At 44.5% G+C, this 14,238-nt stretch overlaps 1 protein-coding gene across 2 annotated transcripts in view; it reads right to left on the bottom strand.

Moving 5' to 3' along the window:
• LOC110502313 (adhesion G protein-coupled receptor A3) overlaps positions 1-14,238 on the bottom strand; it is a 260,754-nt gene that overhangs the window by 14,057 nt on the left and 232,459 nt on the right. The window contains exons 17-18 of one of the 2 annotated variants that reach the window (XM_036959857.1): positions 12,862-13,007; positions 2,472-2,513 (exon numbers count right to left, since the gene is read on the bottom strand). In XM_036959857.1, the coding sequence (XP_036815752.1) occupies positions 2,472-2,513; positions 12,862-13,007 (188 nt within the window). The remainder of the gene's footprint in view (positions 1-2,471; positions 2,514-12,861; positions 13,008-14,238) is intronic. The other variant, XM_036959858.1, reaches the window with a different exon arrangement.

Consider the following 14,238-nt stretch of genomic DNA (forward strand, 5'->3'; position numbering starts at 1 on the left):
CCTTATGTACCATAGAGTCCAGATGGGACTTCAGTCTGTTAGAGAGGACCTTGGCAAATATATTGTAGTCCACACAGAGCAATGCCACAGGCCTCCAGTTCTTAAGTTCACACAAGTCCCCTTTTTTGGGCAGGAGAGTCAGAGCCTGACGGCAGCTCATCTGCAACTCTCCTACCCCGACGCATTCACGCAACAGGCAAAAGTCCAGTCCAATTATTCCCCAGAATTTTTTATAAAACTCCACTGGGAGTCCATCGACCCCCGGTGCACGGCCGGGGGACATCTGGGTTACGGCCTCTGCCAGTTCATGGGACAACAGAGGAATGTCAATTTCATCCCTCTGTGACAGAGGGAGCTTAGGCAGTTCTGCAAACAAGTCCTGGGCAGACATAGGATCACACAGTTCTGCCCTATACAACTCAATATAAAACTCCACAGTTCGCTCCTGCATCTCCCCCACCACAGAGGTCACCCGCCCATCAGACAGCTGTAGACAATGCATGCCCTTGGCTTCACCGCTCTGTCTTTCTAAACCAAAGAAGAAGGAGCTGGGAGCATCCATCTCCTTGAGCATGGAGAACCTAGCTCTTACAAGTGCTCCCGTTGCTTTAACCTGGAAAAAATAGCCTCAAGATAAACTTTTTTTCCCTTGGTCTCATTCAGCAACCTTGTCGTTTCCCTCACCGTATATTTTGACCTTTCTGCTTGACTGGCTGTCAGCTCTGGACCCACTGAAGAGGAGACTGGAAAAAAAGGCCCTCCTCAGCATCCTCTTCCTCAGATTCACTTTCCTCCTTCTCATCTTCATCTCCCATCCTGACCACCGGCCCTTCCTCTCTGGTCAGGGCCTCCTTGGTTCCTTGGTGCCTTTGACCACACCAGCCTCTCCCCTCCCAACTTCTTTCTTCTCCCCTTTTCCTTTTACGCTTGACACCCCCCCCCCCCCTAGTTTCTTACACTTCCCCACTATATTCTCCTCATCCACTAGCATAACCTGACTAGGCCCAGCCTCATCTACACCACCATCCATAACCTGACTAGGCCCAGCCTCATCTACACCACCATCCATAACCTGACTAGGCCCAGCCTCATCTACACCCCCATCCATAACCTGCCTAGGCCTAGCCTCATCTACACCACCATCCATAACCTGCCTGGGCCCAGCCTCATCTACACCACCATCCATAACCTGACTAGGCCCAGCCTCAGCTACGCCACCATCTCTAGCCTGACTTGGCTCAGCCTCATCTACACCCCCATCACTGGCATGACTAGGCCCAGCCTCTGCTGCCTGCATCTCATTGTCCCCTGCACGTTGACCTCAATTTCCCCCACTGGGGGCGCTTGTACCCTCACCTTGTCTATGGCCTTTATGTGGGCCCGCAAAGCTCTTATGCCCCAAATCCCCACACTCAAAACACTGTAGACTATCTGTGCTAGCAAACTCTACCCATGCCTTTCTTTAAAATGCACATTTAGCTGTTGCTCATTGTTATTCAGAAACATGCCACTTGCCTCCAGAATGAAACAACATGCTTAACGGCAGCTGCCTGAAAACCTGCCGACAGTACACGAAAACCGCGAGAAAACTTACCAAAATGACTCAGCTCTTTCCTGATTTGATCATCCGTAATAAACAGAGGCAAATTTGCAACTACCACCCTGGTCGAAGGGGTAGAAAGAGGCGAAATTGGCACAAACACACCCCTTACAAATATTCCACTAGCAATTATCCTACCAACCAAATTTGCTCTTTTCATGAACACAACCACAGCTTTGTTCATTCTGGAAGCGGAATGTATAAATTCAGCTCCTACCTGTTCATTCACTGCGAGCAGAACCTCCTCCACTTTACCTCCATTCTCAGGAACACACCTGAATCCATGCCGTATCGACAGCGTCTCCTCCGTGCTAGGCTAAGAAGCCATCGTGCACACCACACCTTCCAAACCCCAGGAAACTAACTCTGTCCTCTTCCAACCTAACAAAACTGTGGATACCGCTAAAACAAATAGTGCATTAACCCTCCACCATAGAGAATACAAATTGAAAGAAAATACAAAGGACAGAATCAAGAAAATAAGTAAGGACAGAGCCCTCCACACCAAACACTCGAACTCCCAAAAAAACTCCCAGCATGCACTGCAAGAGAGAGAGAGAGAGATAGTCAGTCGATCGAGAGAGAGAGACTGTCAGTCAGTCAGGCAGTCAGTGAGAGAGAGAGAGAGAGAGAGAGAGAGAGTCAGTCAGAGAGAGAGAGATAGTCAGTCAGAGAGAGTAAGAGAGAGAGAGAGTCAGTCGAGAGAGAGAGAGAGTTAGTCAGAGAGAGAGAGAGTTAGTCAGAGAGAGTGAGAGAGAGAGTCAGTCAGAGAGAGATAGTCAGTCAGAGAGAGAGAGAGAGAGATAGTCAGTCAGTAGTCAGTCAGTTAGAAAGAGAGACAAAGAGAGAAAAATAAGATAAAGAAAGAGACCTGAGGATGTGCTTCTCTCTCTGTGCCGGCTTGGGTTGTAGACTGGAGATGAAGGGACAGAAAACAGAGAGGGAGAGAGAAAAGAGAGAGCATGAGAGAGGAAGAAGTACAAATTGACCTCCTACTCTCCTCTCTCCTGTTCTGCACAGTATAAACAACTCTACCACTCCTCAACATGAGAACAACTCTGAGACACAGTATAACACATGACAAGCAGACAAACAGCTTTATTTGTGCTGGAGCATCCCCTTCTCCTCAAATCGGAGATGTCTCTATTACTGCTTGAGATCTTTTCCTATCACTGTTTCAGCCCTGGAAAAAACACAAAGCAGGAACATGCAGTCCCCACCCTCTCCCCCTCTGTCTGTCTTGCTATTTCTCTCTCCTCTTTACCCAACCCCGTCTGTCCCCACCTCTCTCCCTCTTCCCTTACACTGCACCCATCCCAATATTCTATTAGGATCGAGATGTTTGGGCAGGCAGGGGGAAGCGGGAGCATTATCGGGGCTGTCATTGTCTGAGTGGGAGTGATTCCCTCAGGACACTCCTCCAACAGAAATCATTTACACACATGACAAGGAGATAAGCATAAAGACGAGAGGACCAGGGGATGTTAAAGCCTAGTGCTTTATGACCTCTATTTCCCCTCTCTATCTCAACAAATCACCAGTCTACAACCCCAGCCTTCCATGCCAGGCTGACACGCACATAATCACGCATGCACACAGATACACGCACACACGCACGCAGCACATACATACACAGGAACACATCCCTGTAGGTCTTTCTCTCTCATTCCTCCTCTCTCTCCCCCTCTCGCTCTCTCTGTCTCGACTCTTGTTCTCTCTCTTATCACATTACTCTCCATTAAAGAGTAATTTAAACCCACGACACAAAATGGCAGACAGTGCAGAGGGCGGGCACTTTTGAGTTCAGTTTTGGGGAGCAGCAGCAATCATCAACTGATATAAATAGACATCCAAAGACCCCGGAGCGAGAAGTGCCTACTCCCGCTCTCCTCTGTCTATGTACTGGCCTCTGTCTCGCTGTCTAGCCCTGGATATACTACAGGGAGTGGAGCACTCAGGCCAGTCCACATGTTGTGATATTTACCGATAATGGAGGAAACTGGTGCAAAAACGGGTGAATAAAGCCGCATTGTGTAATTGGTTGCTGTGCCGCTTACCGTAACTCGTTCTATTTTGGGTCACTGAATACTGATGCAGACACTGCATACTGACACAGAATCACTGAAGTTATTACTGTATTGCAACAACAACAAAAGAGAGAATATTGCCCAGTTCCACTGCTATTTTTAATGAAGTGAAGTGAGTGTTCAGTGCGTACCCTATCTCCTGTACTTATTTGCATCCTAAGCATTTAACCAGTGGGGCCAACACATTACACAGAGGGGTCAATTGGACAAAAGTCACCATGACAGAATGCCGGATTAGCTGACAGCCCAAATAAATCCGCTGCCATCAGATTCTGTCATCTGGCTTTTTCTGGGCTGAGGAGAAGGGGGGATAGGAGAAGGTTGAAGAAAATTGATTTGTCTCCAGAAGCTAAGTCTCATTGCCTGGGCCCCTCTCATGGCAAACATTAGTCACACACATACACACACATACTAGAGGTCGACCGATTATGATTTTTCAAAGCCGATACCGATACCGATTATTGGAGGACCAAAAAAAGCCGATACCGATAAATCGGCTGATTTTTAAAATGTATTTTGTATTAGTACTTATTTTAACTTAATATAATACATCAATAAAATCAATTTAGCCTCAAATAAATAATGAAACATGTTCAATTTGGTTTAAATAATGTAAAAACAAAGTGTTGGAGAAGAAATTAAAAGTGCAATATGTGACATGTAAGAAAGCTAACGTTTAAGTTCCTTGCTCAGAACATATGAAAGCTGGTGGTTCCTTTTAACATGAGGCTTCAATATTCCCAGGTAAGACGTTTTAGGTTGTAGTTATTATAGGAATTATAGGACTATTTCTCTCTATACAATTTGTATTTCATATACCTTTGACTATTGGATGTTCTTATAGGCACTTTAGTATAGCCAGTGTAACAGTATAGCTTCCATCCCTCTCCTTGCCGCTTCCTGGGCTCGAACCAGGAACACATCGTCAACAGCCACCCTCTAAGCAGCGTTACCCATGCAGAGCAAGGGGAACAACTACTCCAAGTCTCAGAGCGAGTGACGTTTGAAACGCTATTAGCGTGCACCCCGCTAACTAGCTAGCCATTTCACATCGGTTACACCAGCCTAATCTCGGGAGTTTATAAGCTTGAAGTCATAAACAGTGCAATGCTTGAAGCATTGCGAAGAGCTGCTGGCAAAACGCACGAAAGTGCTGTTTGAATGAATGCTTATGCTGGTGCCTACCATCGCTCAGTCAGACTGCTCTATCAAATCATAGACTTAATTATAACATAATAACACACAGAAATACGAGCCTTAGGTCATTAATATGGTCGAATACGGAAACTATCATCTCGAAAACAAAACGTTTATTCTTTCGGCGAAATACGGAACCGTTCCGTATTTTATCTAATGGGTGGCATCAATTAGTCTAAATATTCCTGTTACATTGCACAACCTTCAATGTTATGTCATAATTACGTAAAATTCTGGCAAATTAGTTCGCAATGAGCCAGGCGGCCCAAACTGTTGCATACACCCTAACTCTTCGTGCAATGAACGCAAGAGAAGTGACACAATTTCACCTGGTTAATATTGCCTCCTAACCTGGATTTCTTTTAGTTAAATATGCAGGTTTAAAAATATATACTTCTGTGTATTGATTTTAAGAAAGGCATTGATGTTTATGGTTAGGTCCACGTTGGAGCAACGACAGTCCTTTTCGCAATTGCGCACAGCATCGATTATATGCAACACAGGACACGCTAGATAATCTAGTAATATAATCAACCATGTGTAGTTAAAACTAGTGATTATGATTGATTGATTGTTTTTTGTAAGATAAGTTTAATGCTAGCTAGCAACTTACCTTGGCTTCTTACTGCCTGCGTAACAGGCAGGCTCCTCGTGAGGCAGGTGGTTAGAGCGTTGGACTAGTTAACCGTAAGGTTGCAAGATTGAATCCCTGAGCTGACAAGGTAAAAATCTGTTGTTCTGTCCCTGAACAAGGCAGTTAACCCACCGTTCCTAGGCCGTCATTGAAAATGAGAATGTGTTCTTAACTGACTTGCCTCGTTAAATAAAGTTTAAAAAATATATATATATATATTTTTTTAAATCGGCAAAATCGGCGTCCAAAAATACCGATTTCCGATTGTTATGAAAACTTGAAATCGGCTATAATTAATCGGCCATTCCGATTAATTGGTCGACCTCTAACACAACACATACAAAATTCCAGAAATCACCCTCCCTGTGCTGCGCAGGTGGTCGAGGAGTGTGAAGAGGGGCTGAGGGTCTTTGTCCTCAATGACTTTCACTGGCATCCAGCTGCAGATGGTTCATGTAGGAATGTGCACCGAATACCTATTGTTGACATTACAGGCTACCTGGAATTCATATATTGTACCATACAACACTTGAAAAGGAGGGTGTAATCAACTTTTTATTCAAGATTTTCCATGAAGCATCTTCAAATGAAAGAATGATGCAAGAGGAAGGTTCCCAGAACCAAACTGATACCATGAACAGATGAACATCCAGAGAACGTAATGTGCCAGCTGGGAAGTTACTTCAGCACTCTCTATTTATTCTTTGTCTCCGTTTATTTCCTTTACCGTTGTGACTTCAAATGTTCGACAGTTCTCCTTGAGTAAAGTGTCAAAGCCTGTGGGCAACATATCTTTAACGACACAGTGGCATTGCCATCTTCAAGATTCTATGGTGAACCTGGTGCTGGTGTGCTATCTGTCCGTCTGTCTCCCATCACCACGCGTCAACCTATCTTAGTCCAACAGGCTTTCCTGTCGAATTTGCTCAAATTGAGTTACACAGTAGAGTTGTGATTGGCAAAGCGCACACACAGCACTTTCCTCCTGCGAGCAAGGAGTTTCTCACTGTCCCAAAGCTGATGCCAAGCATAATGAGTAATGTTGCGTTCACGTGCTATCGGAGTTTTCGGGAAGCTCTGAGAAAATGTTACAAGTAACTGCCAAAATAAAGGACACACCAACATAGAAAAAATGTGTCTTAATAGGGTGTTGTGCCACCACGAGCCAGAAAAGCTTCAATGCGCCTTGGCATAGATTCTACAAGTGTCTGTAATTCTATTGGAGGGATGTGCCATCATTCTTCCATGAGAAATTCCATCATTTGTTGATGGAATTTTACACACACTGAGCATTTTAATACATGACCCTAAGCATGATGGGATGTTAATTAAACTCAGAAACCACACCTGTGTGAAAGTACAGTACCTGCTTTCAATATACTGTGTGTCCCTAATTTACTGAAGTGTTATCTTTACTTTGGAAGTTACCTGTAGCTAACTTTATTATTAACAATTTTAGCAAGCTCATCAAGCTGGCTAAAATCAGATTGGTTGAAGAATTGTTCAAACTTCAAAATCACTTGTGCGAAAAAAAGGTATGCGTGTGTGTGTGTGTAGGTAAGTAAAGAAATAAAACAACAGTAAAAATACATTTGAAAAAAAGAGTAGCAAGGCTATATACAGACACTGGTTAGTCAGTCTGATTGAGGTAGTATGTACAGTGGAGAGAACAAGTATTTGATACACTGCCGATTTTGCAGGTTTTCCCACTTACAAAGCATGTAGAGGTCTGTAATTTTTATCATAGGTATACTTCCAGAAAATCACATTGTATAATTTTTAAGTAATTAATTAGCATTTTATTGCATGACCTAAGTATTTGATCACCTACCAACCAGTAAGAATTCCGGCTCTCACAGACCTGTTAGTTTTTCTTTAAGAAGCCCTCCTGTTCTCCACTCATTACCTGTATTAACTGCACCTGTTTGAACTCGTTACCTGTATAAAAGACACCTGTCCACACAGTCAATCAAACAGACTCCAACCTCTCCACAATGGCCAAGATCAGAGAGCTGTGTAAAGACATCAGGGATAAAATTGTAGACCTGCAGAAGGCTGGGATGGGCTACAGGACAATAGGCAAGCAGCTTATTGAAAATAAGACTAGGTATAGTTAAAGTGACTATGCATATATGATGAACAGAGAGTAGCAGTAGCGTAAAAGGAGGGGTTGGCAGGAGGTGGGACACAATGCAGATAGCCCAGTTAGCCAATGTGCGGGAGCACTGGTTGGTCGGGCCAATTGAGGTAGTATGTACACGGATGTATGGTTAAAGTGACAATGCATATAAGATAAACAGAGAGTAGCAGCAGCGTAAAATAGGGTTTCAGGGGAGGGGGCACACAATGCAAATAGTCCGGGTAAACATTGGTTACCTGTTCAGAAGTCTTATGGCTTGGGGGTAAAAACTGTTGAGAAGCCTTTTTGTCCTGGACTTGGCACTCCGGTACCACTTGCCATGCGGTAGTAGAGAGAACAGTCTATGACTGGGGTGGCTGGGGTCTTTGACTTTTTTAGGGCCTTCCTCTGACACCGCCTGGTGTAGAGGTCCTGGATGGCAGGCAGCTTTGCCCCAGTGATGTATTGGGCCGTACGCACTACCCTCTGAAGTGCCTTGCGGTCAGAGGCTACAGCCCCGTTGATGGGAATGGGGACATGCTCAGTGCTCCTTTTCCTGTAGTCCACAATGATCTCCTTAGTTTTGGTTACGTTGAGGTGTAGGTTGTTATTCTGGCACCACCCGGCCAGATATTTGACCTCCCTATAGGCAGTCTCGTCGTTGTCGGTGATCAGGCACTGTTGTGTCATCTGCAAACTTAATGATGGTGTTGGTCTCGTGCCTGGCCATGCAGTCGTGGGTGAACACGGAGTACAGGAGGGGACTGAACACGCACCCCTTGGGGAGCTCCAGTGTTGAGGATCAGTGTGGCAGATGTGTTGCTACCTACCCTCACCACCTGGGTGCGACCCGTCAGGAAGTCCAGGATCCAGTTGCATAGGGAGGTGTTTAGTCCCAGGTTCCTTAGCTTAGTGATGCACTTTGAGGATACTATGGGGTTTAACGCTGAGCTGTAGTCAATGAATAGCATTCTCACATAGGTGTTCCTTTTGTCCAGGTGGGAAAGGGCAGTGTGGAGTACAATAGAGATTGCATCATCTGTGGATCTGTTGGGGCGGTATGCAAATTGGAGTGGGTCTAGGGTTTCTGGGATAATGGTGTTGATGTGAGCCATTACCAGCTTTTCAAAGCACTTCGTGGCTACAGACGTGAGTGCTACGGGTCTGTAGTCATTTAGGCAGGTTGCCTTTGTGTTCTTGAGCACAGGGACTATGGTGGTCAGCTTGAAGCATGTTGGTATTACAGACTCAATCAGGGACATGTTGAAAATGTCAGTGAAGACACCTGCCAGTTGGTCAGCACATGCCCGGAGCACACGTCCTGGTAATCCGTCTGGCCCCGCAGCCTTGTGTATGTTGACCTGTTTAAACGTCTTACTCACCTTGGCTACGGAGAGCGTGATCACACAGTCGTCTGAAACAGCTGATGCTCTCATGCATGCCTCAGTGTTGCTTGCCTCGAAACAAGCATAGAAGTGATTTAGCTCATCTGGTAGGCTCGTGTTACTGGGCAGCTTGCGGCTGTGCTTCCCTTTGTAGTCTGTAATAGTTTGCAAGCCCTGCCACATCCGACAAGCGTCGGAGCCGGTGTCGTATGATTCAATCTTAGCCCTGTATTGACACTTTGCCTGTTTGATGGTTCGTCGCAGGTCATAGCAGGATTTCTTGTAAGCTTCCGGGTTAGAGTCCCGCACCCTGAAAGCGGCAGCTCTACCCTTTAGCTCAGTGCGAATGTTGCCTGTATTCCATGGCTTCTGGTTGGGGTATGTACGTACAGTCACTGTGGGGAAGACGTCCTCAATGCACTTATTGATAAAGCCAGTGACTGATGTGGTGTATTCCTCAATGTCATCGGAAGAATCCCGGGAACATGTTCCAGTCTGTGCTAGCAAAACAGTCCTGTAGTTTAGTATCTGCTTCATCTGACCCTTTTTTTATAGACCGAGTCACTGGTGCTTCCTGCTATCATTTTTTCTTGTAAGCAGGAATCAGGAGGATAGAGTTGTGGTCGGATTTACCAAATGGAGGGCGAGGGAGAGCTTTGTACGTGTCTCTGTGTGTGGAGTACAGGTGATCTAGAATTGTTTTCCCTCTGGTTGCACATTTAACATGTTGATAGAGATTTGGTAGAACTGATTTAAGTTTCCCTGCATTAAAGTCTCCGGCCACTAGGAGCGCCGCCTCTGGGTGAATGGTTTCCTGTTTGCTTATTTCCTTATACAGCTGACTGAGTGCAGTCTTAGTGCCAGCATCTGATTGTGGTGATAAATAAACAGCCACAAAAAGTATAGCTGAGAACTCTCTAGGCAAGTAGTGTGGCTTGCAATTTATCACAATATACTCTACTTCAGGCGAGCAAAATCTAGAGACTTCCTTAGATTTTGTGCACCAGCTGTTGTTTACAAATATGCACAGACCGCCTCCACTCGTCTTACCGGAGTCGGTGCAGCGTGTATCCCGCTAGGTGAATATCCATGTCGTCATTCAGTCACAATTCCCTGAAACATAGGATATGACAATTTTTGATGTCCCGTTGATAGAATATTCGTGACCGTACCTCATCTAGTTTATTGTCCAATGATTGCACGTTGGCGAGTAATATTGATGGTAACGGCAGCTTTCCTAGTTGCCTTCTGCGGGTCCGGACGAGGCATCCGGCTCTACTTCCTCTGCGTCGCTTACTTTTGAGAATAATTGGGATGTCTGCCCTGTGGGGTGTTTGGAGATTATCGTGTGAGTCCTGCTTGCTGCTGTTGTTGTTGTTGAAAAAATCTTTGTCTAATCCGAGGTGAGTGATCGCTGTCCTGATATGTAGAAGCTCTTTTCTGCCGTAAGATATGGTTGCAGAAACATTATGTACAAAATAATTTACAAATATCGTGAAAAACCCCCAAAATTGGTTAGGAGACCGTAAAACGGCGGCCATCTCCTCCGGCGCCATTTTTCTTTAAGCCAAGATCAAACGTTAAACAGATTGAGATTGGTGATAAGGTCACAGCTCTGAAAGCTTACGTACAATGCAGGCTCAGCAGGCTCACAGGCGATTGAGGCAATTGTGTCGAGCCTTGGGTGGGCACCATGGTAACAGGTAATAGTTTAAATCTGCTCTCTCTCTCCTTTCGCCGGATCAACACTATTTCATCTCTCTCGCCGCTATTGCTCTTCCCTCTCTCACTCTCTCCCAGCAAAGCAGTCTCAGCCAGAGGACTCAGCCAACACACAAACCAAACCCATTTATCATCATCGAAACCAAACAACTTCCTCTGTCTACCTCAATAGGTACTTGGACTCAAAATCATAAGAAGAAGAAAACGGAGGGTGATAGTACCTCTATAGTTTACTCTGACCCATCAGTCACCTACTACTTGGCTCAGACTTGTTCCCTGTAGTTGAGTTTTGAATATATTTAATTTGGTCACATGTGTAACATGTCAGTTTGCAAACCATCCTTGCACCGTCACCGTAATTTGTTGTCCTGTGAGATACATTTTCCACAGTGGCTTCCCCTCCATTTCCTACGGTTATAGTGATGACAAGATGCTGAACAGTGATTGTGAAAGTGATAATGACCGTGAGATGATAATGCATATGATGATGTTAATCAACACATGTTCCCTGGACAAATGTCAGTATCTTCTCCCTCCCTACCTCCACGCTTAGTGATAGTTGCTAAGCAGCAGACAGCTCGTTGAATGGCATCTCTACCACACTAACAGGAGTCTCTAAATTGAACAGGCCCCATTTCTGAAATGGGTTTGATTAAAAAGAATATCCTCGGCTCCCAGCAATCTAGGGTATTAATCAGTCATTTCCAAATGGTGTGTCATATTATTCAAACTAAAAGTTCTTCCCTAAAGCAGAGAGTGACTCAAGTTCAACATTTGACTTACTGACATTAGTAAGTGTAAGAGAAGCACTAGCTAATGAAGAGCCAAACTGTATACATTCTCTTCAGATAAATGAACCAGTAACTCTCCAAGTGAAACCCATGGTAATCGTGCTATTAGAAGAAAATTAAAAAACAGACACACACAACTAAGGTTTATACAGAATCTACCGAGCATGTCTTACTTATACTATCCTTAATTTCAAGTAACCTTCAGGTTCCTTGGTGTCCACATCACTGAGGACTTATCATGGCCCTCACACACCAGTACCATCGGGAAGTAGGCACAGCAATTCCTCTTCTCCATCAGGAGGCTGAAACAATTTAGCATGGCCCCTCAGATCCTGAGGAACTTTTACAGCTGCTCCATCGAAAGCATCCTGGTTGTATCACCTTCTGGTATCCATTTATCCTGCTACTGGTCACTATTACTCCTGTTTACATGTATATATTACCACTCATATATTACCATAAGTATTTACATATTCCTGCTACTAGTCACATTTCATCCCTGTTTACATGTATCTCCGCCTATCATGCCTACCCTTACAGTCTTGCACGCGCGCATACACACACACACACACACACACACACACACACACACACCACTTATGCTGCTGCCATACTGTTTAGTATTATTATTATTATTATTATTTATCATCCTTATTTATCATGTACATATCAACCTCAAATACTCCAGTAATGCACATTGTACATTTGGTATTGGCACGGACCCTGTATATAGCTGCCTCTCTCATTTCTTATTATTTGTGTTTTCTTTACTATATATTTATTAGCTATACTATTTCGATATTGCTTACTGCACTGTTGGGTGGTAGGGCTTGCAAGTCAAGCATTTCGCTGTACTTGTGCATTTGACAATACAACATGAACTTGAACCTACTAAACTACAAGGCTAATGATTATTCTCTCTGTAGCTAACAGCGTTTCAGAAACAGAACATTACAGAAAGGTTAAGACAAAGGTTCAAAATCCACACCCTCTAATAAAAGAGAAGCAGTATCCAAAGGCTTGAATTAAGTGGGAATGAAGATTTAATAAGCACGGGCAAAAATACCAGGCCAATACTACTGTGTACAGATTTGTACAGGCATCTTCGCATGAGGCATACAGTATAGCAGGGAAAGAAATGAAATAAGAAAGCATAGAATTGTGCACCGAACCAATCCTTGACCTAAAAAAGATACCAACAGCACATTCACAACAAGCACGATCAGCTGCACGTGTAGACAAGCAGGCATGCGTACACATATACTGCATGCACGCACACACACACACACACACAAGGGGTCACCCAGAGAGGAGGATTGTGTTTACCTCAACATGGGCTGTTTGGGGTGAGTAGGCGGGTCACTGTCCTGGTGTTGAAGGGGCTTTTTGGTCACCTGCTTGTAAATGTTCCGGGCCATCACCCCCAGCCACAGCATGGTGGAGAGGGACGAGTAGTGTAACACCACGCCAACCTGCACCAGGAGACACAGACAGACACGGGTCACTCACTGTTTCTATTTTCACATCATAGAAGGCTCGTATTCACATTCTTCATGTCCCCTTCACTTCCACTTGTTGACTCACAGAGAGAGTTCTTTTCCCAGACACAACGAGCATGTCATCAATGTCACTTCAAGTGTCTTTCCAAAGATCAATCCCAGCAGGAGCGGGGATTGCTCTTTTAAACTCATGCAAAATGGTGTGCGCGCCTGCGTACTTGGGGACACACCCATCATCAATATCGTTAGAGGACTCAGGACAGTTACCTTGAGCCGTCGACAATAAACAACAATATGAATGTCAGTCACGTACGTCTATGATGCTCTTTACAAAATGTGATGCTTGTTTTCCAACAGACATTGTATTCCACCCTCTCTTGTTCTTATATTCATGAATTAGGCTTGAATGGGAATTGATCTCGCATTGTTTTGAGGCTTTATCAGGAGAAATAAAGACAGCTAAAGGGGAGAGAAAAAGAGTGAGAAAATAGGAAAGAGAGAGAGAGAATTTGAAATTCATTGTCTTTCTTTTCCCAATCACACTCCTCAGTTTGCTCAGCAGACCCAACACTAAGAGGCATCCAATCAAATAACTCGCTCCAGTCTGCTAGGCTTAACCAACTCTACAGGGACTAAAGGAGTCATACAGGAGTCAGACATGATACTGATTGGAAATAACCTTGAGGCTGGTTAATGGTGGAAGAAGCACACAGTGAGTAGGTGGTGGTCTGCGATTCAATCATAGCTCTAACCCACATGCTTTGGACTGAAAGGAACGTTGGCTGAATGGACAAACAACCACTACGGTAGGATGGAATGGAACCCAAGTAAAAACATTTCAGGGAGTGAGTCTTATTGCCACAGACTGAACCAGTCCTTGACCTCAAGAAGATATGAACAGCACATTCACAAGAGAGTGACAGTGAGGTAGAGCTGGCACAATTACCGTATAACTGACGGTTATGGATGAAGACCGGCATGGAAATAAAATAACCGCCATAACTGAATCTTTTTTTTCTTTTTTTTCCCCTATTCGTCGAACGAACATCTGACTGAAGTGACCACAATGTAGCAACAGCACACATAGAAATAAAATGAATAGAACAGGCTTGGAACCTCTAACCCTTGCAATTTGACTGTTAAACTCACGGGTACACTAGCAACGGCTGCCTGATATTGTGATGCAATAATTTCCATGGTAATG

Source organism: Oncorhynchus mykiss, chromosome 23, assembly GCF_013265735.2.
Source record: "Oncorhynchus mykiss isolate Arlee chromosome 23, USDA_OmykA_1.1, whole genome shotgun sequence".
In the NCBI taxonomy this organism is placed as follows: Eukaryota; Metazoa; Chordata; class Actinopteri; order Salmoniformes; family Salmonidae; genus Oncorhynchus; species Oncorhynchus mykiss.